The sequence below is a fragment of the Lithobates pipiens genome, unplaced genomic scaffold (genome assembly GCF_037356315.1).
Source record: "Lithobates pipiens isolate NorthernLeopardFrog02 unplaced genomic scaffold, aLitPip1_a1.2 Scaffold_16, whole genome shotgun sequence".
NCBI lineage: Eukaryota > Metazoa > Chordata > Amphibia > Anura > Ranidae > Lithobates > Lithobates pipiens.
Window position 1 is genome coordinate 440,933,738 of NW_027507748.1, and position 26,355 is coordinate 440,960,092.

At 43.3% G+C, this 26,355-nt stretch overlaps 1 protein-coding gene and 1 pseudogene across 2 annotated transcripts in view; both read left to right on the top strand.

Moving 5' to 3' along the window:
• Positions 1-20,652, top strand: part of CUNH2orf49 (chromosome unknown C2orf49 homolog) — a 43,956-nt gene extending 23,304 nt beyond the window's left edge. For both annotated transcript variants that reach the window (XM_077482681.1, XM_077482680.1), the window contains 3 exons: positions 2,763-2,926; positions 11,913-12,252; positions 20,320-20,652. In XM_077482681.1, the coding sequence (XP_077338807.1) occupies positions 2,763-2,926; positions 11,913-12,252; positions 20,320-20,376 (561 nt within the window). In that variant the 3' untranslated portion in view covers positions 20,377-20,652. The remainder of the gene's footprint in view (positions 1-2,762; positions 2,927-11,912; positions 12,253-20,319) is intronic.
• LOC143986018 (5S ribosomal RNA) lies at positions 6,129-6,247 on the top strand (annotated as a pseudogene).
• Positions 20,653-26,355: the final 5,703 nt, after the last annotated feature.

Below are 26,355 nucleotides of genomic sequence, written 5' to 3' on the forward strand. Positions count from 1 at the left end.
TCCCAGCGGTCCCTTCACCACAGCTTCATTACAGAAAACTGCAGTTTTTCCTGCTTTCCTCCTGGGGCAGGAACAGGGAGTCATTGGATGGGGAGATTTCTGTCCTAGGGGAAGTAAGAATCTCTCTTAGATGTTGATTAGATGAGGACAGAATGGCATCAGGTCAAACCTGGGTCTAGTGGAACCCGGTTAAACTAACTACCGACACAAGCTCCTGGGGTTGGGGCATCATCTGGAGGAGCTTCAAGCAAAGGGATCCTGGGTCCTGGCTCAAGCAAAGAACTCCTCCATTTACAGGGAGCTCCTGATGGTAGGACAGACCCTGAGGGCATTCAAGGGCAGGATTCGGGGGCAAGAAGTTCAAGTCTTATCAGACAACATAACAATGGTCTCTCACCTAAACTGTCAAGGGGGACAAGGTCAAAGAGTCTCCTGAATTTGTCCCTGAAAGTTCTGGGTTGGGCCGAGGGGGTCCTTCCATCTATATCGCCGGTCCACGTAAAGGGGACCACGAATATAGAAGCAGACTTTCTAATTAGGCAGCCAAATCCGTCAGGGGGGAATGGGAGTTGAACCGAGATTTGGGGTTCCGGATATAGACCTCTGCTTGCAGAGGGAACAGGAAGGTGGAACGGTTTCTCTATCTCACCCTAGAGGGGATCAGAGGGGGTAGATGCCCTTGCACAGGAATGGGGTTGCAACTTCGTGTATGCCTTTTCCCCCCACTAGCAATAATTCCTCAGGTCCTACAGAAGTTAGCCTGTTTTAGAATGCAACCTAATCTTGGTGGCCAAAAGGAGCTGGTTTAGAAGAAATGTCCAGTCTCCCCTCCACAGTGCCTCCTCACCAGGCCTGATCTCCTACTACAGGGGCGGATGCGTCACACCAACTCGAGGTACTTTTGCTTGACGGCCTGGCTCTTGAGAGGGAGCTCCTCAAAGGGAACAGATGCTCTGAAAAAGTGATTGAGACCCTTCTAGAGAGTAGGGACCCAGTTACTAGAAAGATTTATACAAAGATCTAGAAAGTTTTTTCATGCTGGTGTTAGGATGGAGAAATCTCTGTACCAGTAGTGCTAGAATTTTTACAGGCAGGGGTAGACCAGAGAATAGCCCTGAACACTCTGAGAGTGCAGTTAGCGGCTCTGTCTGTCTCTTGTACCAGAGGCTCTTGTTAAATACCCTGATCAAAAGATTTCTGTTAGCTAGTCTCCCGTTAGGATTAACAGATTCCCACCTTGAAATCTGATGCTGAAGTTGGAGGCACTGACAGAAGCTCTGAGGAAATGTCCCTTGTATCTCTGCAAGGTAGTCTCCCAATTTTATAGATCACAGGACATCATTTTGCCTTCTTTTTGTGAAAATCTGAGGAACGAAAGAGAAGAAAAATTTAATTTACTGGACGTCAGAAGTTTTTTGCTGACATATTTAGGGTTAAAGGGGTTGTAAAGGTAAATGTTTTTTCACCTTAATGCATTCTATGCATTAAGGTGAAAAAACATCTGACAGTGCCTGCGCCCCCAGCCCACCCCGTTTTACTTACCTCACCCCTGGAAAGTCCCGCGCTCGTCCCCGACTTCCTCTTCACTACTCAGCCTGGCCGCTGATTGGCTGGAGTGGATGGAAAGCAGCGCAGCCATTGGCTCGAGCTGCTGTCAATCACATCCACTGACGCGGAGCGCCGGGGGCGGGGCCGTATGATACAGCGAGCGGCTATAGCCGCCGGCTGTATCACGGGAGCACACACCCGCAGGTGCTTCTCACCATGCGAGGGAGCTCGCATGAACGTGAGAAGCACCTGCAGGAGGAAGCCGAGACAGCCGCCGAGGGACCCCAGAAGAGCAGGTTCGGGGCCACTCTGTGCAAAACGAGCTGCACAGTGGAGGTAAGTATAACATGTTTGTTATTTAAAAAAAAAAAACTTTACAATCCCTTTAAAGATTTCAGGAAGTCAAGCCACCTTTTGGTTCTGTTTAGTGGCTCTAAGAAAGGAAGGCGTCTAGACCAACAGTGGCCAGGTGGATTAGACAGGCCATCAGAATAGCTTATACGCAATCATGGTCCCCAGTACCAGCCCATCTTAAAACTCTTTCCACAAGATCACTGGCAGCCTCTTGGCCGGAACCTCAATAGAACAAATCTGTCAAACTCTTGAGACATTACTGAGTGGAACTGTTGTTGCCTCAGGATCTGGCATTTGGCAAAAAAGGTTTTGCAAGCAAAGGTAGGCCTTGATCTTCTTCTTCTTCCTCCTCTCAGGTGTGCCGTCCTGGAAGATGACTAGAGAAAATTACCAGTTAGATTTACCGGTAACTGCGTTTCTGGGAAATCTTCCAGGAGGGCAGGCCTACTTCCCACCCATTGGTATAGTTACTCTGGAAAAAGTTTCCCTCCTGCACCTCATTTGCTGATTGTATTTCCTGTCAGGTGGGACCAGTCATTTCTCAGATGTACCTTCCTGGAAGAAACGCAGTTACCGGTAAGCGTAACTGGTAATTTTCTCAAAATGAAATGTCAACCCCCCCCCCAAGTGCCTTGAAGTGATAAAAGATTTGTCTGTCATAGTCCAGGAAATTGTACCAAGTATTTACTTGTAATGCACTCCCACATTTCTTTTACTACTGCCAGGTGCCCATAATGTTGTTGTTGTGGTGTGTGTGTGTGTGTGTGTGTGTGTGTGTGTGTGTGTGTGTGTTTTTTGTTTTGTTTTTTAAATGAAGTTTGGTAACAATAAGTTCTGAATTGTGTATTTTGTTGATACAGAAAAATATTTTAGTGGAAGATTCTGTGAAGGACAAGGAGAAATTAACTGAAATCTTCGTCCAGCACGCCATGCCCCTTCCTCAAAGAGCTTTGCCGAAGAGTCGGTGGGGTAAAATGATGGAAAGTAAAAAAGGAGAGAAAAAGCACACCCAGCCACTGAAAAGGTATGGCATATTTTACTATATTGGGGCACAATAAAGTCTCCAGTTGAATATTTATGCCCACACATCCCTTGTGAAAAGTTTTGAGCTGTTATCTCACTTTAAGGTGGAACCAAAGTCATGCTTTCAAAAACTGGAAGCAGGCAGGCTCTTTATTGCAAAAGTGAAATGAAGTCTCTCTTCTGCAATAAAAAAAAAACTACCTGCCTGTGTGAAGTCTCCATTTCAGCACAGCGCCTATTTGCCAGGATGACCGCACTCCTGCACCATTCAACATCATCCCGTATCGGCTAATTAAGATGACCACAGCCCAGTACCTTGAAGAGGCTGGGTAGGGGATGCCATAGTCAGCGTGGGTTGACAAACCATTAAAGGAGATATGTATTGCCGTGTTTAGCTCTGCTTAAAGTGGTTGTAAAGGTTTTTTTCTTTAATCGTACATCACGGGATACAGAACCATAATAATTACTATTTGGGTTATAGTCCACCTTCAGGTGCTGGACACTGGCACACCCTAAACAGGAAGTTGCCTCCCTATATAACCCCTCCCACTACTGGGAGAATCAGTTTTTTCGCTAGTGTCTAAGGTGTTGGTCACGAGTAAAGATGTGCTGTGCTGAGCTCCACTGGAGCAATCCTTGGTGGGGCTAGCTATGCAGCCGGATCCATTCAAAGTGTCTTTTAGGCCGAATTGAATGTTACCTGGGCCTCGTATCTGAAGAAACTAGGTTTTGGCTGTAACGCTTCTCTTTTTAGAGAGTTGGACCACGGAATCCAGTACTTTTGCTATTAATTCCATAAAGTTTTACTGGCAAGGTGCTTTTTACAGGTCCGGGATTGGGGGCTCCCCGAGGGTCCCTGGTTCCTGAAGGTTTGTTAACATAACCCACCGTGAAGGGTGAAGATTGGGTCTGTTGGTTTTACCACAGAAGACCCTGCGGCGGGAAAGGTAAGTGGAGTTTTTCTAAGGAATCTTTAAATTTTCCTATGAAATGTCTCCTTTAAAGTAAATGTTTTCATGCCTAAGTGTCACCACTGGGGGCTGTATGGAGCACATACCTTCTCATGCTTTGCTCAGAGTCATGCTGTGTCACAGAAGCAGCAAACTTTTTTCCTCCGGCTAGCAGGCAGACCTCCGGTAAGTTTTTATTTTTATTTTTTTTTATTTTTTTTTTATTTCCTCCAGACACCTCCACCTGAGCTGAACTCTTCCCCCTCTTCAAGAGGCTGAGTATGAAGGAGAACTAAAAACAATCTGCAATGCCATTTTCTATTCACCGCCCCTACTCGGCGGTGGCTTCCAGGTCTCCTCCACGCCATCCCTCACTCAGCCGATCACGTTGGATCGGAGGCCCGGGCTTGCGCTGGGCGGGGCTTAGTGTGGCGCTGGCGTCCTCTAACGTGGGAGTGTGTTTTTAAAAAAAGAAAAACTCAATTTATGCTGGCTGCAAAATTGTCGGAGAGACTTAAGAGCAAAGAAGAGCATGAAAGAGGTTTTGGTGATACAGGCATTTGCTATTTGACAAATTTAATATTTGCATTAGGCTGAGCATTAATAGCAGTGGTAGTAGCTGGACTATTGCTCAAGCAGTGCATGCAATTTCTTTTGGTAGTACCTCTGCTTTTGTGCATCGGGCTATGGTCAGAAGGGGGGGGGGTTGAAACACCCCCAAAAAAGAGCTAAAAGGGTCTCCCTCAAGCTCAGGAAAGCCTACTCATCTCTACAAATGGCATCCTTCCCTGAGAGGGGGTGGCTGGTCAGAGTGAACATCAGGGCCATGAAATGTCTGCAACTGTTTTTAACACTGCAGCCTCTGTTTATTTTATGATGATTAAAGAAAAAAAAGTTTAGCGACTTTAATTGCAGTGTGGGTCAAAATGCAACAGGTTCTCTTCCATTACCCAGGACCCTCAAACTAGGGGCAGGAGAAGACACATTCCCTCAGGGGACCGTGGTGAGGCTGATGACTCCTCTTCTTCTGAGGTGTCAAATGCAGGAGAATCAGCTGTTCCAATCTTAAGATTGGTGATGCAATTTCTTGCTGAATGATCGCGCCACATTTATGTAGCCTTAACTGAGTGTTTGGGTTCACTAAAGTCTCCTCAAGCTGTGCATGCCTTTTCCTGTCCATTCATTGCTGGAAAAGCTTTTTTGTATCTGAAAGGATCACCCAGATAAGCATTTTTTTATCCCCCCAAAAAATGTTCACACTTTATCCTATGGTTGGATGAAATTCACTAAGTAGGGTATACCAGAAATTAATGCCGCTATATCCTCTGCGAATAAGTTTGATTTGTCCGGCTGACAGTGCTCAAATGCTTAAGGATCCAACGGATATAAAGGTGGAATTCCTGGCAGATTGAGTCTCAGCCTGCCATGACAGTAATTGCTTAATCATTGAGAGACCAGTTTAAACAGGTGTTCAAGGTTATCCTGCTCAGCATTTCCAGGAGGCAGCTTTGTTAGCAATATGAGAGATTCTATCCTTCAGGCCTTGCACCCTTCGCTAAGCGCCTTGTAAGAAGCTGCTAGCTAGTCTTCCTTTTTGCAGTGAAACAGCTATTTAGGGATGTTTTGGATAATGCATCCAAATAAATTCTAGTGCAAAGCACCCCTTTTTGCCATTTAAGAAAGGGAGTAAATGTATTTTTGTTTTAAAGCTCCTTCTCCTGTGCCAGAGGCATCAGCCTCCAGGCAGTCACGGCGGATTCCACGTCAGGTTCAATCGAATAGGGGAATTCTTCTGCATTTCTCAAGGATCTGGCAGGAAGAGTGTCGAGACGAATGGGGGACTTCTTCAATAGCTCCAGGGTACAAACTGGAGTTCCAAGAGTTTGTGTCTCCTTGTCTTCTCAGCTCAAACGTTTCTAAGGATCCAGAGAAAAATAAAAAAAGTGATCATCGGCGTCCCCATGTAAGAACAGAGGTTTGGGTTTGATTCAAACCTTTTTTTTTTCACGGTGCCAAATCCGAATGGACTTTCTGGATCTCAAAAATCTAAATTCAATTTCTGAATATAACCACTCTTTTTTCATATGGAGTCAATCCAAATCGGTTATCTCCATCCTACAAGAAGGAGAACTTCTGGCATCAATCAAGGCCATTCCTTATGCTCCGTTTCATTCGAGACTGCTGCAAAACAGTTTCCTATCGGCTTGGAACAAAGGGTTCAAGCTCTACATTCCCAATGTGTCTGACTCCAAAGCATATGGCCACATCACCCTGATAGCGCCCGATCTCGTCTGATCTTGGAGGCTAAGCAGGGTCGGGCCTAGTTAGTACCCGGATGAGAGACCACCTGGAAATACCAGGTGCTGTAGGCTGGGTGCGCCAGAGCCTCAGTTTAATGTTGATATCCAAAAATCTACCAAGGGGAAAATCCTTCAGTTGCCTGGAAAGTGGTAACAACATATGTCAACCTTTTTTGTTTAGATTGGGGAACAGTCCTGGAAGAGGCAACTGTCCAAGAGAAGTGGCCTAGATCAGAAATGGCCTTGCCCATTAACATTTTAGAAATTCAGGCAGAGCTCTTGGTCCTGAGGGCCTGAATGTTCAGTTTATGGTATTGTCCTGCCAGGATTCAATCTGACAAATCCACAGCAATGGTCTATATTAATCGCCAAGGGGGCACAAGAAGTTGTGCGGCCCAGAGAAAGGTGAATCCATATCCTGTCTTGGGCAGAAAACATTGTACTTTGCCTATCGGCAGTCTTCATTCTAGGAATAGAAAATTGGCAGGCGGACTACTTGAGTCGCCAGACTTTTTTCCCAGGAGAATGGTTCCTTCACCCCGATATCTTCCTGTCAAAAATGGGGGATCCCAGACATAGATCTGTTTTACGTCCAGGTTCAACAAAGAAATCGTCAATTTTGTGTCAAGAACAAAGGATCTGCTAGCATGCGGAACAGATACCTTGCTATTCACGTAGAATCGGTTCTTACTGATTTATGCATTTCCCTCCTATTCTGGCTGCGTCCAGGACTTCTTCGCAGGATCAAGCAGGAAGGGAAGTTGATTCTTGTTGCTTCCAGCCGGGCCCAGGAAATCTTGTTATACAGAGATCGTAAAGATGGCAGTAGGGGACCTATAGACCCTATCACGGCCAGACCTTCTCTCGCAAGGTCCGGTGTTCCATCCTACTTTACAAACCCTAAATTGAATGGTCTGGCTATTGAGACCCACACTCTGAAGAAGCGTGGGCTGTCAGGTTCAGTAGTTTCTACCTTGGTTAATGCAAGGGAGCCGCCCTCCATAATTGTATATTATGCAGTCTGGGAAACATATGTCTCCTGGTGTGAAACCAGGAGTTGCACCCCAAGAAATGGGTCAAAGGTAGAATCCTTGACTTTCTTCAGATGAGAATCCTTGACTTTCTGCAGATGGGGTGAGAAATAAGGCTTGCCTTGAGTGCTTTCTAAGGACAGGTCTCTGCCTTATCGGTATTATTTCAACAACCACTTGCTTTGCATTCTTTGGTTTGTAACTTTATTCAGGGGGTAACATGGCTTAATCTCCGGTTAGGTAACCCCTGAACCCTTGGGACTTGAATTTAGTTTTGTTGGCATTACAAAACCGCTTTTTTATTTATTCATTTATTTTTTTGGGGCCGATACAACATATTCCCTTGGTCCTTTTTTGACAAGGAAATTATATTTACTGGTAACCATATCTGCTGCAAGAAGGGTATCATAATTGGCTGCTCTTTCTTGTAAATGTGTATTGTTTACTAGGATAAGGTAATATTGCGTCCTCATCCTAACTTTTTACCGAAGGTAATATCCGGTTTTTATCTAAACCAGGATATTGTTCTACCTTCATTTTTCTAGAACCATGTTCTATGGAAGAAAAATCACTACATTCTCTTGATGTGGCGAGTGCAGTCAGTCTACTTAAAGGCGACTGCTCAGATTTGGCTAAAAGGATGTTTTGTTCGTGTTAAGAGGACAGGCAGCATCAAAATCTGCTATGCTAAATGGATTTAACAAGTAATCGCTCAAGCTTATGGTTTAATGAGGTAGTTTTACCCTCTCAAATCAAAGCACAATCCTCAAGGGCTGTTAGTGCTTCGTGGGCAGTGCATCACAAAGCCTTCATGGCTCAATTCTGCAAGGCCACAACTTGGTCTTCAATCCATACATTTTACCAGATTCTATCTGGTTGATGTAAAAAGACATGAGAATGTTGCCTTTGGGCGCAGTGTACTGCAGGCAGCAGTATAAATCCTCTGATCTCATGGTGCCCTACTTTGGTTGTGTCTCCCTCCCCTCAGTTGGCATTGCTCTGGGACATCCCACGTAGTAATTACTATGGCTCTGTGTCCCGTGATGCACGATTAAAGAAAATAGGATTATAATAACAGGTTACCTGTAAAATCATTTTCTTTTGAAGTACGTCACGGGACACAGAGGTCCCGACCCTCTTTCTAGTATACACGTATATTGCTTTGCTACAAAACTGAGATAGTAGTGGGATGGGTTATATAGGGAGGCAACTTCCTGTATAGGGTGTGCCAGTGTCCAGCACCTGAAGGTGGACTATAACCCACATGGTAATTACTATGGCTCTGTGTCCCGTGATGTACTTCAAAAGAAAAAGATTTTTACAGGTAAGCTGTGTTAAAAATCCTAGTTAAAAAAAAAAAAAAAAAAATAACAAACATGTCATACTTACCTTCTCTCTGCAAGGGTTTTGTGCAGGGCGGCCTGATCCTCCTTTTATGGGGTCCCCCTGCGGGGCTCCTGGCTCCTCCTCCTCTTCTCGAGTGCCCCCTCAGAGCCATTTTTCATGGGGGCACTCATGTGGGCATGCTCCCGAGTCCTGCTGGTGTGTCCATTGACACAAACAGGACTCTGTCGTCCCCCCCCCCCCCCCCCCCCCCGGCTCCTGTGTCACTGAATTTGATTGACTGATAGCAGGAGCCACTGTTATCTATCCAGTGAGGAGCCGAGACAGCGGATGGAGCTGCTGTGCTCGTCCCTGTCACTGGAGCGATAAAGCTCAGGTAAGAAAAAGGGAGGCTCTGGGGGCAGCTCCAGCAAAAAAGTTTTTCACCTTAATTCATAGATTGCATTAAGGTGAAAAACTGCGAGGAACCCCCTATAAAGCCCCATACACACGGGACAAATGCCGGGCGATATCAGTTGGTTCAAAAAAATGGAGCCGTTGGGTCGGCTTCTGTCAGACGAGCATGCTGGAAAACCAGCAGCCGACTGGTTCCCGATCAACGCTCTCAGCCAATGGCAGAGAGAGCTGATCAGAGTGTTCTGGTGGGGGGGCGTCCCCCTGTCGGAACACAACAGCTCAGCGTGGGAGATAGCTGTACTAACTTTGGATAGTACAACTGCTCCCACTGAAGCTCAGCAGGTTGAACGGTAAAAAACTTGGTGTGTACCAGGCTTTAGCCATTAAGTAAGTCAATGGTAGCACACCTAAAACCACATGTAAAACACTTAAACAATTGCACTGAACCCGGCCTTGTGATTGGAGCTTGAAAGGTGCTGCACGCATTTCACTGAATGTTTTGAAAGAAGGGTCTGCAATAAGCTGACCGTAGGCGGCTCAATTTCGAGCTGTGATTGGCCCTGCAAGCACATGCAAATTTTAAGTTGGTGACATAGTCTCTTTAAGGCTAGCAATACACGCTTTGATTTCTCAGTAGATTACTCCATCCATGCTAAACAGGAAGTTTGTCGAGCCAGGATTTTTGACAGTTGACCTTTTAAGTTTAAGCCAAAGACCTAATAGAAATTAACTCCCAAAGCCACATCTACCCAGTGCACGTTTCAATGTTCTATGTATGTCATTTTTTTAGACCTATGGACATGTCATGCACACAAAAGCCTGGCAACCTAAAAATAGAACTCCTTACAGCATTTTTGATCCACTCTAAAATTAGATCTGGGGGTATTTGTTTTGCCTGTGTAACTTTGTGGTTTTTGTGAATATTTGTCACTAAGACCGGCCTTACAGGGCTTGATTTCTCTCACTAAAGCCCCATACACACTATCAGATTTTCTGCTGATTTTTTTCCTTCAGATTTACCAAAACCATATAATATGAGGTCAAACCTTAGGAGTTTCAATGTGTATGCAATCAGGCAGGCCCTTCTACTACATGGTTTTGGTAAATCTGAAGGAAAAAAATCAGCAGAAAATCTGATAGTGTGTATGGGGCTTTAGCCCTGATGCAGATGTGGGTGTTGGGCCTGCCTAAATACAATAGAGATTCCTTCATTCACATTATCCTCAGAAGCAATCAAGCTCTGGCCAGGTTTAGTAACAGCTGTTTACAGAGATGTTACACAGGACAAAACAATACCCCCTAAGACCTCATTTTCAGTAGATCAAAACTACCACATGGAGTGCTGTTTTTAGGTTGCCAAGACACAGTGGGGTTGATTTTACTAAAATGGAGAGTGCAAAATCTGGTGCAGCTCTGCATAGAAACCAATCGGCTTCCAGTTTTTTTTTTTTTTTTTTTTGTCTTCTGTGTGAATTACAGTTGTCCATAGCAGCTAATAAAATGTGCATGCATACAACATTGAAAATGCACCGCGATAAATGTGGTTTTGGTTGCCAAGTCCCAATACCTCATGTAGTTCAGCTGACACCCGCTGCCATTGGCTGTTATGGACAGCTCCGTAGATGGGGCTGATCTGAGGTCTGATAGCACATGCATTGGGGCTAATCTGAAGTCTGATAGTATATGCATTGGGGCTAATCTGAAGTCTGATAGTATATGCATTGGGGCTGATCTGAGGTCTCATAGCACATGCATCATGGCTGATCTGAGGTCCCATAGCACATGCATCATGGCTGATCTGATGTCTCCTAGCACATGCCTCGTGGCTAATCTGAGGTCTGATAGCACATGCTTGGTGGCTGCTCTGAGGTCTGATAGCACATGCATCGTGGCTGATCTGAGGTCTGATAGCACATGCATCGTAGCTGATCTGAGGTTTGATAGCACATGCATCGTGGCTGATCTGAGGTCTGATAGCACATGCATCGTGGCTGATCTAAAGGTCTGATAGCACATGCATCGTGGCTGATCTGAGGTCTGATAGCACATGCATCGTGGCTGATCTAAAGGTCTGATAGCACATGCATCGTGGCTGATCTAAAGGTCTGATAGCACATGCATCGTGGCTGATCTGAGGTCTGATAGCACATGCATCGTGGCTGATCTGAGGTCTGATAGCACATGCATCGTGGCTGATCTGAGGTCTGATAGCACATGCATCGTGGCTGATCTGAGGTCTGATAGCACATGCATCGTGGCTGATCTGAGGTCTGATAGCAAATGCTCCCTGGCTGTTCTGAGGTCTGATAAGCACATGCATTGGGGATGATCTGAGGTCTGATAAGCACATGCATTGGGGATGATCTGCGGTCTGAAGGTGCAGAATTTGGAGGTGATCCGAGGTGTAAAATTGGGCTGTCCTATATAATAAATAATGAGTTAACCATTTGTTAGCAGTACTACTATAAGTGTGAAAATAAATAAATAAAAGTATGGTGCTGTGTTGTTGTTTGGCATGCCAGTTGTCTAATGCCTGGAAGAAACAAGAGTTAGATAACGATATAATAATAATTATAAAACTTAAAGATAAAACTGAGAGTGTAGAGGGAAATGAGAACTGTGCATCCAATCTCATTTGTCCCAAAATAGAAGACCCACAAGTAATGGCAACTGGAGATCAATAAGAAAACATCTGGTGATGAGAAGAGTCTTTTGAGCTCTAGGTACTATTAGAAAAAAAATCTGTGACATGCAATAATTTGAGACATAGTCATCAGATTATTCATTTCAACAACAATCTTCTAATAATATGTATATTGTATTTTCTGCTTTTCTGTAAAAGATTTCCTTTCCTTCCTTGTCAGCTGCCCCAGCAGACTCAGAGCTGTCACCCAAGTGACATAGCTCTATAGCAGGAGTCAGCAACCTTTTCCACATTCATTGACACATATATATTTTCTTTTAAGATTCAGTGCAGAGAGTGGAAGAAAACGACCTCTCATAGTGTTCGATGGAAGCTCTACTAACACTAGCATAAAAGTGAAAAAGACAGAAAATGGAGACACAGCTCAGACACTTGATCCCTTGCCTATGGAAAAAGCAAACAGTGCTATCCGAACAGAACAGCCAACCAGCCCAGTGTCCAAACTTTGCTCTCCTTCTGCCAAAGCAGTCAACACTGGTAACAATGGACAGCAGGCCAGAAGCCCAGGAACCAATGCATCAACAGGCAAAGTAAAAATCGAAACACCTGCAAGTGCTATAAAAATAAAAAGAGCTGCTCCAAAGGAGGACTCTGATGTGACAGTAAGTACATGAGTTCTTGATTATGATTGAAATAGACCAACTTATTTTGTTTTTTATTTTCAGACAACTAATATTTCTATTCTAATATATACAGTTCTGTGCAGAAGTATAAGGCAGGTGTGAAAAAAATGTTGTAAAGTAATAAGAATGCCTTCAAAAATATGTCTGTTTAGATCAATTTACAAAATGCAAAGTGAGCGAACAGGAGGAAAATCCAAATCAAATCAATATTTGGTGTGACTACCTTTTTGGCTTCAAACCAGCATCAGTTCTTATAATTGAACACTTTGTACACTTGCACAAAGTCAGGGATTTTGTAGGATTACAGTCAGGTGTAGGCTTGAAACTGGGTGAGGAACAGCCAAACTCAGCTACTAAGGTGAGGTTGTAGAAGACTGTTTCATGTCACAAGTCATACACCATGGCAAGACTTAGCACGGCAACAAGACACAATGTAATTATACCGCGTCAGCAAGGTCTCTCCCTGACAAAGATTTCAACGCAGACTAGGGTTTCAAGTGATGTTCAAGCTCTTTTGAAGAAGCACAAAGTAAAGGGCAACATTGAGGCTGTAGTGGTGTCCTCAATGCTGACAAATACAGGCAGATACTTATCCATTATGCCATACCATCAGAGAGGCGAGTGATTGGCCCTAAATTTATTCTGCAGCAGGACAACTCCAAACATGCAGCCAATGTCATTAAGAACTGTCTTCAGCATAAAGAAAAATAAGAAGTCCTGGAATAGATTGTTTGACCCCCACAGAGCCCTGATCTCAACATCACTGTGAGTCTGTGATTACATGAAGAGACAGAAATATTTGAGGCAGCCTATATCCACAGGAGATCCGTTAGTTCTCCCATATGTTTGGAACAACCTACCTGCCGTGTTCCTACAAAAATTATATACAAATTTACCTAGAACAGTGATGGCAAACCTTGGCACCCCAGATGTTTTGGAAATACGTTTCCCATGATGCCCAACTACACTGCAGAATGCAAGAGCATCATGGGAAATGTAGTTCCAAAACATCTGGGGTGCCAAGGTTCGCCATCACTGACCTAGAAGAATTGATGATGTTTTAAAGGCAAATGGTGGGCACACCAAATATTGATTTGATTTGGACTTAATTTCTCTTCTGTTCCTTTACTTTCCGTTTTGTTATGTATTCTGCTAATTTGTTTTTATAAATAAGCGTATCTTTGTTGGTTTGCGCAAAAGTTATAGCGTCCAAAAACTATGGGATAGATTTAAGGATTTGTTTTTTATCTTTACTAGTAATGGTGGTGATCAGCGATTTTTAGCAGGACTGCGACATTGCAAGGGACAAATTGGACACTAAGTGACACTTTTTGGGGACCAGTGACATCAATACTGTGATCAGTGCTTAAAAAAAAGAAAAGCTCTGTCACAGTATAAATGACACTGACAGGGAAGAGGTTAACACCAGGGGCGATCAAGGGGTTAAATGTGTCCTAGGGAGGTGTTTTCTAACTGTGTGGGGGAGGGACAGACTGGAGGAGAAGAGAGATCATGTTTTAGCTTAGCTGAAGCAAAGATCTCTCCTTTCCTCCCTGACAGATCAGCAGTTTGCCTTGTTTAAGGCCAGCGCTGATCCGTCTCTTCACAGAACGATCGGCAGGTCGCTGAACCTAGTGATTTTGCTCCTGCTGTGTCCAATCACAGCGAGAGAGCATGCACCCTTTACACCGCGTGCACTAAATCACGTACAGGTACGTTATTTTGCGCAGCCGGGCCGCCCTGCCGCAGTATATGTATGGTGGGCGGTTCAGGAAGCAGTTAAAGTGATACTAAAGTCTTGTTTTTTGGGGGGGGGGGTTTTCTTTCAAAATAGCAAACATGTTGTACAGTGGATATAAAAAGTCTACACACACCTGTTAAAATGTCAGGTTTCTGTGATGTAAAAAAAGATACAAAGATGAATAATTTCAGAACTTTTTCCACCTTTTTAATGTGACTTATAAACTGTACAACTCAGTTTAATAACAAACTGAAATCTTTTTAGGTGGGGGGAAGTAAAAATAAAATAATATAGTTGCACAAGTGTGTACTCCCTTACACTAATACTTTGTTGAAGCACCTTTTGATTTTATTACAGCACTCAGTCTTTTGGGGTACGAGTATCAGCATGGCACATCTTGACATGGCAACATTTGCCCACTCTTCTTTGCAAAAACATGCCAAATCTGTCAGATTGTGAGGGCATCTCCCGTGCACAGCCCTCTTCAGATCACCTCACAGATTTTCAATTGGATTCAGGTCTGGGCTCTGGCTGGGCCATTCCAAAACTTTAATATTCTTCTGGTGAAACCATTCCTTTGTTGATTAGGAATGTATGCTTTGGGTCGTTGTCATGCTGAAAGATGAAGTTCCTGTTCATGTTCAGCTTTCTAGCATGAAGGTTTTGTGCCAATATTGACTGGTGCTTGGAACTGTTCATAATTCCCTCTACCTTGACTAAGGACCCTGTTCTAGCTGAAGAAAAACAGCTCCAAAGCATCATGCTGCCACCAACATGCTTCACAATGAGTATGGTGTTCTTTTGGTGATGTGCAGTGTTGTTTTTTGTGCCAAACATCTTCTGAAATTAAGGCCAAAAAGTTGAAACTTAGTTTCATCAGACCACAACACATTTCCTACATGCTTTTGGGAGACTTCAGATGTGTTTTTACAAAATTTAGTCGTTTTTTTTTTTCTTTGTAAGAAAATGCTTCCATCTTGCCACTCTACCCCATAGCCCAGACATATGAAGCATACGGGAGATTGTTGTCGCATGTACAACACAGTCAGTACTTGCCAGATATTCCTGCAGCTCCTTCAATGTTGCTGTAGGCCTCTTGGCAGCCTCCCTGACCAGTTTTCTCCTCGTCTTTTCATCAATTTTGGTGGGATGTCCAATTCTTGGTAATGTCACTGTTGTGCCATATTTTCTCCACTTGATGATGACTGTCTTCACTTTGTTCCATGGTATATCTAATGCCTTGGAAATTCTTTTGTACTCTTCTCTTGACTGATACCTTTTAACAATGAGATCCCTATGATGATGCTTTGGAAGCTCTGTGTGGACCATGGCTTTTGCTGTAGGATGCGACTAAGAAAATGTTAAGAAAGACCTACTAGAACAGCTGAACTTTATTTGGGGTTAATTTGAGGCACTTTAACCACTTTGTTTGCCCCCTTCCTGACCAAGCCCATTTTTGCGATACAGCACTGCGTCGCTTTAACTGACAATTGCGCAGTTATGCAACATTGTACCCAAACAAAATTGACATCCTTTTTTTTCCCTGCACAAATAGAGCTTTCTTTTGGTGGTATTTGATCACCTCTGTGGTTTTTATTTTTTGTGTTATAAAGAAAAACTTTTTGCTATAATAAATATCCCCCAAAAAATACATAAAAAAACTAATTTCTTCCACAGTTTAGGCCAATATCTATTCTTCTACATATTTTTGGTAAACAAAAAAACACAATAAGCGTATATTGATTGGTTTGTACAAAAGTTATCGTGTCTACAAAATAGGGGATAGATTTATGGCATTTAAAAAAAAAAACATTTGTAATGGCGATTATATATATATATATATATATATATATATATATATATATATATATATATATAATTTTTTTTTTTTTTTTTATCATGGCTGTGGCATTTCGGCGGACAGATCGGACGCTTTTGACACAATTTTGGGACCATTGACATCTATGCAGCGATCGGAGCTATAAAAATGCACTGATTACTGTGTAAATATCACTGGCAGGGAATGGGTTAAACACTAGGGAACGATCAAGGGGTTAACTGTGTGCCCTCAGCGTGTTCTAACTGTAGGGGGGATGGGCTCACTAGAACATGACAGAGATCACTGCTCTCGATCACTGGGAGCAATAGATCCCTGTCATTCTGCTAGGCAGAACAGGGAAATGTCTTGATTACATTGCATCTGCCCGTTCAGCCTTTCCATGCCACGATCGTGGGCCACCAGGGGGCATAGAGTCTGCGGGCATGCTTGACACAGCGATGTACGGGTACCTTGCTTGGCGCACCCATGCCACTTTGCCGACGTACATCGGCATAAGCCGGTTGGTATGTGGTTAAATGATGGCAGGTGTGTACTGACTCCTATTTAGACCCCTTTCACACTTCTGCGACTTCAAAGTCCCGCGATTTTGCTGCATTATTTTGATGCGATTTTGCCGCAATTTCAGGGAGACTTGAGGTCTATGAACCTGAAGTCGGCACAACTTGAAGCCATACTAATATGAATGGTTGTCATTGGAAATCATGGGGAATGACTTGTCATGCAACTTTGCAGTCCCAAGTCACAGGACAAGTCATACAAGTGTGAAAGGGGCCTTAACACATGTTTGAATGTGATGTGCTTAATTCTGAACACAGCTGCATCCCCAGTTATAAGAGGGTGTGCACACTTATGCAACCACATTATTTTAGCTTTACTTCTTCCTTCCTAAAATATTTTAGTTTGGTTTTTCAATTGAATTGTACAGTTTATAGGTCACATTAAAGGTGGAAAAGGTTCTGAAGTGATTTATCTTTGTCTCATTTTTTTACATCACAGAAACCTGACATTTTAACAGGGGTTTGTACACCTTTTTATATCCACTGTACTTATCTGCTCTATGAAACACAGAGTAGCCTGGATCCTCCTCTTCTTGGGTCCCTCTTCTGTGCTCCTGGACCCTCCCAACGTTTGCGTGCCCCCACAGCTCCGTGTATCCATTCAGACACGGAGCCACGGTTCGTCCCCACCCCCTCTCTACTGATTGGCTCCCGTTGCTGTCAAAGTCAGCCAATGGTGCTGCTGCTGTGTTATAGCCAATCAAGAGGGAGAGTCCTGGACGCCCGAGGCACTCGTGCACATCGCTGGATAGAGGTGGGGCTCAAGTAAGTAATAAGGGGCCTGCTGCACACTGAAGGTTTTTTTTTTTTTTTTTTCTCCCCACTGCCATTCTTGTAGATGGGATTCGCCTTTACATGTAGAGGTAGGTTACTCCACCCCGTCATGTCCTGAGCTCAGCTGTCCCTCCTGAGTGCCCAAGACCCCAATAGCAGGTGTCAGGATATTGAGTGTTATACGCTGATCTCCACTGGGTAGTATGAGCCCAGTACTAGACCGTGTGGGCGTTTATGGGTTCAGAGCTGTCAAACCATGGCAGCTCTGGCCAGGGAATAAGCTGATTGAGCAGACTGTGCTTAATCAGCTTCACCAGAGTGGGAAGGTTACATTAGGGGTCCTAATAGATACCTGAGATCTCCTTCAAGAACTCTGGCTGCAATACTCCCTCCTCCTCAGTACTGTCCTCCGCAGTAATTCTTTTTTACCACTAGATGTCCTCAGCCTTCCAGGTTGTATGGTGCAGCAATTGTGCTATTTGTAAATATTCTGAATTTATTCCGCTGTTGGACATCAAATTAAAGCCTAACTCCATCTTTCCTTTAACTTTAAATAGGTAGTTTGGGCCAAGCTAGCCTAAATGAACGATTCCCTTTACTAACTGCTGTAGCTGCTCAATGCTTTATAAACTGTATGTAGCACAGCTATGTACAGTATGCAGCATAGTGGTGCAGGGAATTTGCCGTCTGCTGCCACAGCAAAATCAAAAGGGCTGAGTGGTTCTCAGCCATTTACAGGAATCCTTGTATTTTTATCAATGAATACATGGCTTCCTCTGAATGGCCGAGATGAAGAGGCAGGCAGATGACATCACAATCAACACGTCAGAGGAAGCCATGCATTCATTGCTAAAAATACAAGATTTCCTGTGAATGGCTGAGCGGCACTCGGGCCCGACTCAGTTTTATTCTGGCAGCAGACAGGATACAGTTTATGCAGCATTGACAGCGGCCACAGCAATTAGTAAAGAAAGTGGTTCATTTGGACCAGCTTGGTCCAAACAAACAATTTACACCACAATGAAAGATAGAGTTAGGCTTTAAAGTTTATTCTAACGGCTGAAGTTTTTTTTTTTTTTTTTTTTTTTTTTTTTTTTTTTACCTTAATGCACTCTATGCATTTGGATAAAAATACCTTCGGTCTGCAGAGCTCCCCCTCTCCCCTTATACTTACCTGAGCCTAAACTCAATCCAGCAATGTGCACTACTGCAGAGGCTGTCTTTGCTATCTCCCTCTTCATAGGCGCAGAGACAGCAGTGGTAGCCATTGGCTCCTGCTGCTGTCAATCACAGTCAGCGGGGTGGGGGGGGGGCAGCCAAGCTCTGTGTTTTATGGACACACCAAGCCAGCTTTACAGTAAGCCAGCACAAGTGTCCCAGCACTCGGCTGGGGGGGAGGAGCCAGGAGTGCCAGTGGAGTTGGGTCCAGCCAGGGTGGATTTGATTTAATAGATCAAAAAGGTGAAGCGCTAGTGTATACAGTGAAGTGAAATTGTGCATCTATCACGATGCAACAAAACTAATTGTGTGTAAACCACAATAATACAAGTGTTATAACACATTGAGTGCATAAAGCAATACAAAGTAACAATCCACACAAATTGGAAGAAAGCTCTTATTGAGGTGACACCAAACCAATGGGGACAGAAAGACAACTTGTCTGGGATGACTTTCATGCAACATTTGAGGGTTAACTTTGAAGTCTACAGCCCTCAAGTCGCATTAAAAGTCAGACCAAAGTAGTGCACAAACTACTTTAGTTGCTGCAACTTTAGGTCCCACATATATGAATGGGTATCATTGGAAAGCATGGGGAATGGCTTGTCATGCGACTAATATCCAAAGTCACATGACAAGTGTGAATGGGGTGTCAAAGAGAAAATGAACACTTTAAACAAAAATCTACTAGAAGTAAGCCCTTTCTAGGCCAAAAGTGGGGACTTCTATTCCTAATGCCCTTCTTGCTTGTTGCTGGCCCACTGGTATCAGTATTATTGGAATCTGTGAACATAAATAGATATCATGAAAATTTGATTAAAGTCAGAAGTCCTGATCTGCATTCTTTTTCTGGATTAGAGAACTCAAAGTATTGAAGTAAAACCGTTTAAAATCTTATCCAGACAACTAGGATTTGATAAATAAGAAAACAGAAATGAAGAATCCCTTTAAGGCAGTGGTTCTCAACTCCTGTCCTCAGGACCCACTAACAGGACAGATTTTATGTATTGCCTTGTGAGAGATGCAGACTACATAACTGCTATCACTGAGCAGCAAATGATATCACTTGTGATGTATTTCTGTTATCTTGCAAACCTGGCCTGTTAGTGGGCCCTGAGGACAGGAGTTAAGAACCACTGCTTAAGGGTCGGTTCACACTGGGACGATTTGTCAGGCGACTTAGCCGCCTGACAAGTAGCGTCCGGTTCTGTACAATGGAACCGTTCTAATCGGAGCGACTCAAGTCGCTCCGACTTAGAAAAAGGTTCCTGTACGACTTTGGGGGCGACTTGAGGTGACTTGCATTGACTTCTATACAGAAGTCATTTTGCAAGTTGCCGCAGTGGTTTGCGTCCAGGTCGCCTGAGGCAGTCGCGCTGGAAGTCGTGCTGCCTCAGTGTGAACCGGACCTTAAGGTGGTGGTACATTGGATTCATCTCAGAAGCAAGTCGAGATATAGATTTAAGAGAATTCTGTTGAGCTTAAACTGTGCATGCAACCAAAAATGTTTTTATTTAATTTGGATATAGTAGGTAGTGGTTAAAATCATGGTCTATTTTGTGCTCTGTTTTTTGTAAGGAGACTATTCTGGTGGTACAACAGGATGTGAGAGGAGGTTTCTCCTAAGTGAGGGAAATTTCCCTTATAGACAGTTGCCATCTGAAGAGGGGGTCCTCGTTGGAATATTTTCTCTCACCTTTTTTTTTTCTGGTGGCAGTCATAACACTTTGAATTTGTCATTATTCTTTGTTACCAGGACAAATTGAAAGGATGACACTACATAGTGGGGCAAAAGCCTGCCAGGGGTTCAAACCCTTCCTCTATCAGAATTTCTTTTAAAACATTTACCTACTAGTGAGCATTTATATTATTTGGTATGGAACAATAAAACAACTGTTCAATTTTATCTCTTCCAGAGTGACGTAAAACCTACAGAAGCAAAGAAGAAGATTACGCATGTTACATGGCCTTGATTTTTTTACTTTGTGAATGGTGTCTTTTTTTTTTAAAAGGACTTGGGGACAGAGAACACTGGGATGTTTGGATCCAGTCCCTCTGCTTAGAACCTCACAGAACTGTTGTCATGCAGTACAAAATTCAGACTTTTTGATGGAGGATCAGAGAAAGTGATTGGTCGACACAGAGACATTACAGGACCAGGAACGTGCATCTTCACATAGATCACATCTTCACATATTCATTTCTTTACATTTCAGAGCCGTTAAGTAGTCTTTGTGTGACTGTTTGTGTGCTGGAAAACTGTACAGAGTAGACCTATTTTGTGTGTTAGAATTAATTATATTATTTTTGTATTCTAAATGGTTTTGGATTGCTGTGTCATGTGTACTCCTTTTGATTAATTTTGGGTTCTCGCAGGACTATGATAATTTAGAGGGGGTAATATGCCATATTCCTGTAGAATTGCCTACAGATCTTATTGCCATTGGATAACCTTGTCTTCAAATGCAGACCTTCTGCCCAGCAGTGTCTTTTGATGCCCCACCTAGCTTTGGAGCATTACCATAATTCTTTTCCACTTGGAACAACCCTTGGGATTCTGTCAAGTAGAGATGATTATTTAACTTTTTAAATAATGCATTGTTTGAAGATTTAACTTTTACATATATTACAGGCTGAACTTGCCAATTGCAGTCAATGCTTCAAATTGAAGTTGGCTTTGAGGGTATTCACAGATGGTGGGCTAAGTTGATTAAAGTAAATGTTGCATAGGGGATTTTAAATAATGACTCGAGAGGTTACTAGAAAAACTTACCTTTTTATCAGGTTAGGAAGGTTAAAAAATTTTTTTGGGTTAGCTGCAGATATACTTGCACCAGGTCATCCCTTCCAGCAGGTAAGGTATTTTCCAGATGTGGTTAGGGCAGGGGGATAATGGTATATAGCCTGATGCAGATTTGTTTTCTTATCACTCCCGAATGCTAGCTGTCTGTACAAATGCTTAAGGTTCTCCTAGCGTGGACTGTAGATGGTTCATCGATTGATAGAATTTTGGAGGCGCTAGAAGTGACTGATGTCCAGAAGCAATATGGAACTGCAGCAGGAGCACACTTTTGTCCAGTAGACGGATTGGCCCTTGGAAATGACTGTTCTTCTCACACACTAATATTGTTTTTTTGAAGTTTGTGGATATTTTTGACCAGCTGTATGCTCCAGAATCTGACCTAAAACTTACAATGGTATATGTTTTATTACATGTACGAATACTCTTCATTGTAGTTTACTCAAAGAGGTCTTCCAGTATTTTAATAAAAAAAAAAATATGAATTAAACCTGTCTCTGTTAAATTTCAGTTTTTTGTGCTAAACCAGGCATTTGCAATTAGCGGACCTCCAGCTGTTGCAAAAATACAAGTCCCATCATGCCTCTGCTTCTGGGTGTCATGCTTGTGGCTGTCAGAGTCTTGCTATTCCTCATGGGACTTCTAGTTCTGCAACAGCTGGAGGTCCGCTAATTGCATATCCCTGTGCTAAACTATCCATAGACATGAGATAATACAGGTGGTTGATACAGATGTGTTTTGGCCAGGTCAGGTCTCACACTTTTTGGATACTTAAAGTGATTGTATAAGTGAAATAAAAAAATAACAAACATGTCTATACTTACCTGCTCTGGGCAATAGAATTGCACTGTGCAGCCGCAAACCTCCTCTTCTCAGGTCCCCTGCAGGCCCTCTTGGCCCCTCCTCTCGGTCCAGTGCCCCCATGGGAAGTCGCTCAGGTCCCCTGCATCCATTGACCCAAACAGCGGGACTCGGCCCCGCCCCCAAATTCCTTGTCACTGGCTTTGATTGACAGCACTGGGAGCCCCCAGGAAAAGCCAGCAAGACCCAGGAGTGAGGATAGAGAAGAGCTACAGATATGCACGGCACTGGATAAAATTAGGACTCGGGTAAGTAAAAGAGGGGTGAGGGCAGGGCCGGCCCTACCATGGGACCTAGTGGGCCCATAGTCCCAGGTGGCATTTTAAGAGGGGCCTGTGGGACTGCTGTGAAAGGCTGCATCCAATGAGTGTGCAGCCCCTGCTGCCTGTAAGACCGTTTCAGACTGAGCAGATCGTTCTGCTTGTAAGATCCGCTGAGTATGTGACACTGACTCTCATGTAATGTAACTGAATACAGAGAGAGACCAGCTGTCAAAATTGAGTGTTGATGTCAGGAGTGGGCAGGACCCAGCAGCTATCAAACACCAGCCAATGGGATGGGATCTGGGCGGGCCACTAAGCGTCTAATCGGCTCAGTGTGAAACGCCCTCTGCCAGTGGCAGTGTTTCCAATCGGTGCCAATCAGTGTTTACAATCACTAACACCTGTCAGTGTCAATCATATTCCAGTCCATGTCAATCGGTGTCACCTAATATCAGTCCCAACCAATGCCACCTATCGGTGCCAATCTGTTTCCAATCCGTGCCACCTCCCAGTGCCAATCAGTGCTGCCTATTAATGCCCATTAGTGCTGCCAATCAGTGGCGATCAGGGCCCATCAGTGCTTTCTATTAGTGCCAATCATTGCTGCCTGTCAGTGCTGCCAATTAGTGCCAATCAGTGCAGGAATGGGGCATAAACTCAGCAGCCAGGCACATTGTCCATGGGGTGGCCGGTCTGGTGGGGCACAACAGAAATCTGTTGATGTTTATTAATTCCACATGCCGATCTTTATAATATGTAATCACCACACTACTATTTACAATACACTACTAGAGGTTAAATAAAAAATGTGTCAGTAAAATGCCTGGCACTAAGCACTGTTATGTGTTCCCAATCCACCCAAAAAAAAAAAAGACAAAAAAAAAAAGTGCAGCGCTAACTTACTGATCAATAAATTATCAATAATGGTGGAATCCTCTAATGTATGGAAATCTCAATAGGCTTCAATATTATGACAGTACCAGTTTCTGATACGCAGCTTCACATATAATACACATCAGACTGAAAATAAGACATACTGTATAAAATGAAACTTAGCAGGGATGATGGAAACCCCTCCTATAGATATTGGCTATAAAAAAAATGTCTTAATCAGTTTAGGACAATATGTATTCTGCTACATATTTTTGGTTAAAAAAAATCTCAACAAGCGTATATTGGTTTGCATAAAAGCTAGGCCCCTTTCACACATGCGGACCATTCAGATCCACCTGTCAGTTTTTTTTTTTAGGCGGATCTGAACAATCGCTCCATACAACTCTATGGAGTGTCGGATGTCAGCGGGGACATGTCCGCTGACATCCGATCCGCCCCGATCTGATCCGCTCCACAAAATCTAGACGGATGGATGTCCTATTTTCCATCCGTCGATCAGATCGGATGAAACCGGACAGACGGTCCGTAATCAAACCCCCCCCCCATTGGAGAGAGCGGACTCTGAAAGGTCCATCCCGGCACAGAGTGCAGAGACGGACTTGTTATCCGCAGGCTCAGCGGGGATCAACGGAGCAATCCCCGCTGAGCAAGCCGAGTAGTGAAAATGGACTTATAGGGGGTTATTTACAAAAGGCAAATCCACTTTGCACTAAAAGTGCACTTGGAAGTGCAGTCAATGTAAATCTGAGGGGTAGACGTGAAGTGAGGGGAAGCTCTGCTGATTTTATCATCCAATCATGTGCAAGCTAAAATGCTGTTTTTTTATTTTCCTTATTTTCATTTTGCATGCCCTCCTTGGATCTACAGCGACTGCACTTGTAGTGAAAAGTGGATTTGCCTTTTATAAATAACCCCCCCCCCCCCCATAGTATCTACAAAATAGGGAATAGATTTATGGCATTCTTACTCTGATTTTCTGATCAATTTCATCTTAGATGTTATATAAAATAATGAATATTGGGGCCTTTTGGTAGGCGTGTTTTTTTTTTTTTTTTTTTTTCTTTTGGAGGTGGGGCAGCATTTCAGTCTTGGGCCCAGGCAGCACAACGTCTTGGGTCGGCCCTGGGTGAGGGGGATGCTGATGCCTATAATTTTTATACCTTAATGCAAGGAATGCATTAAGGTAAAAAAATGTTTAAGCTTTAGAACCACTTTAAAGATGCTTTTTGCCAGAATGGGGGAACAATCAATCAGACAGGTAAGAAAACCTTCTTGATCGCTGTTGTGCCATTGATCTGTAATGTTGGTACCATGTGCTTGTGCCACTCATATCCTCCCCTGTCCTCTCTTTATTCATTTAAATAATTAGTCAAGCAAAAATGTTCCTCTTTGTGGATATACCAGAGGGTCGGAATGTTTGGAGTTATTACCATCTTGATTGCATGGCCAGTCACCTTTTTACTTTTACATTATGGTGGTGAACAATCTATTTTGTAACATTTAAATATATATTCTTCCATTGCATATCCCTACAATGGGTTCCCGACCAAAAAAAAAAAGGATATTCGTTTTTAATCTGATGAATCCTAAATGCATATCTTCATAAATATGAAAATGTGAACTAGCCCATTCCAGCATATTTCCCTCACCCCTACTACACTTCTCTATTATGATCACCTTCTACCGTCACCCACGCTAATAGGTGTAACAGTGCCCACACTTGAAGATTTCACTACATATCCCCAGAGGCTGTGTACCATCACAATGGACGCGTTGGGGAACTTTCATTGGTCATTGTGGGATTATTTTATTTTTATTTTTTTAGACTTGTTTTCTGTGTAGGCACTAAACCCAACTCAAACGTGGGCATTCAGGACCGCTATACTTTTTTTTTTTTTTTTCCTCCCTCTGTAGGTTTTTATCGAGCTGTATACTGAATTTTGATACATATAGCCCAATTAAGTCTATGGGGAAGGATTTGTTTCAGAAGGGATATAAACGTCAGAATAGGTTGCACTGCTGAATTGGAGGAGTTATTGTAATGTCGTTTGGGAGGGAAGTTGGTTAGCTTTTAGGTCCAGCTAACCCTTCCTTGGAAATATCTATTTATGAATGTTCCCATGTTGGGATAACGTTATTAACCCTTCCCCCTTTGAGAGCGAGCAGCTGCCACTTTGCACAGCTGCTGTCCTTCAATCCCAGCTGTCTCTGGGGTTCCCACTGATGATTGGGAGCATATCAGAGTTGATCCCAAATGTGATCGCAGTTACTGATTACATGCAGATTGGAAGTTTTGCTGAAAGAAAATGAAAAAAAAAAGTGTATAAATGGCGCCACTTCCGGCAAGCACATGCAGCGGCCTGCTGTGGGCAGATGGGCTTTACCAGGATACGCCTTCTACACTCCAGGCATACAAACACATAGGCTGCACTCCCCTTTATTTTTCAGTGAACCGCAACAAGCTTTACAATGTGTCGTTAATCATAAAAAATAGCAACTATCCCAATCAAAATTCAAACCGTTTGGAATATGTGTTTTTAATGTAAAAATTAATGACACTTTATAAGGAGACCTCTCCTTCGACTTTTGAAACTCTCAGTGAAGATCCTGAAATCTGACATGGAGTATAAAAAAAGAGAATATACAATTTTAGGGCACTTTCACACTGGGGCGGGTGTTTTTTAGGCGCTTTTAACCCTACGCTAGCGGCCGAAAAAGGGTTCAAAGTGGCGCTGCCCATTCATTTCAATGGGCAGGGGCACTTTAGGAGCGGTGTATACACCGCTCCTAAAGTTTCCCAAAGATGCTGCTTGCAGGACTTTTTTTTTTTTAATGTCCCGCAAGCGCACCACTGCAGTTTCACATTGCAACAGTGATTCATTCACGCCAGATGCGCTAGAGTGTGTTTGTGAATACATTCCCAATGCATGGCAGCCAAAAAAATAATGATCCCCTATGAATGTAGTTCACAACAGTGCGTTGCATCTGTGCAGCTCTAGATAAAAGTACAGCATGCACTGCTATTTTCATTGTAATGCATTCAACTGTATGCAAACATACATAAGCTAAAACGCATTGCAAGGTAAGAAATAAAAAATGCAATACATTTAAAACATACGTCAATGCATCATAGC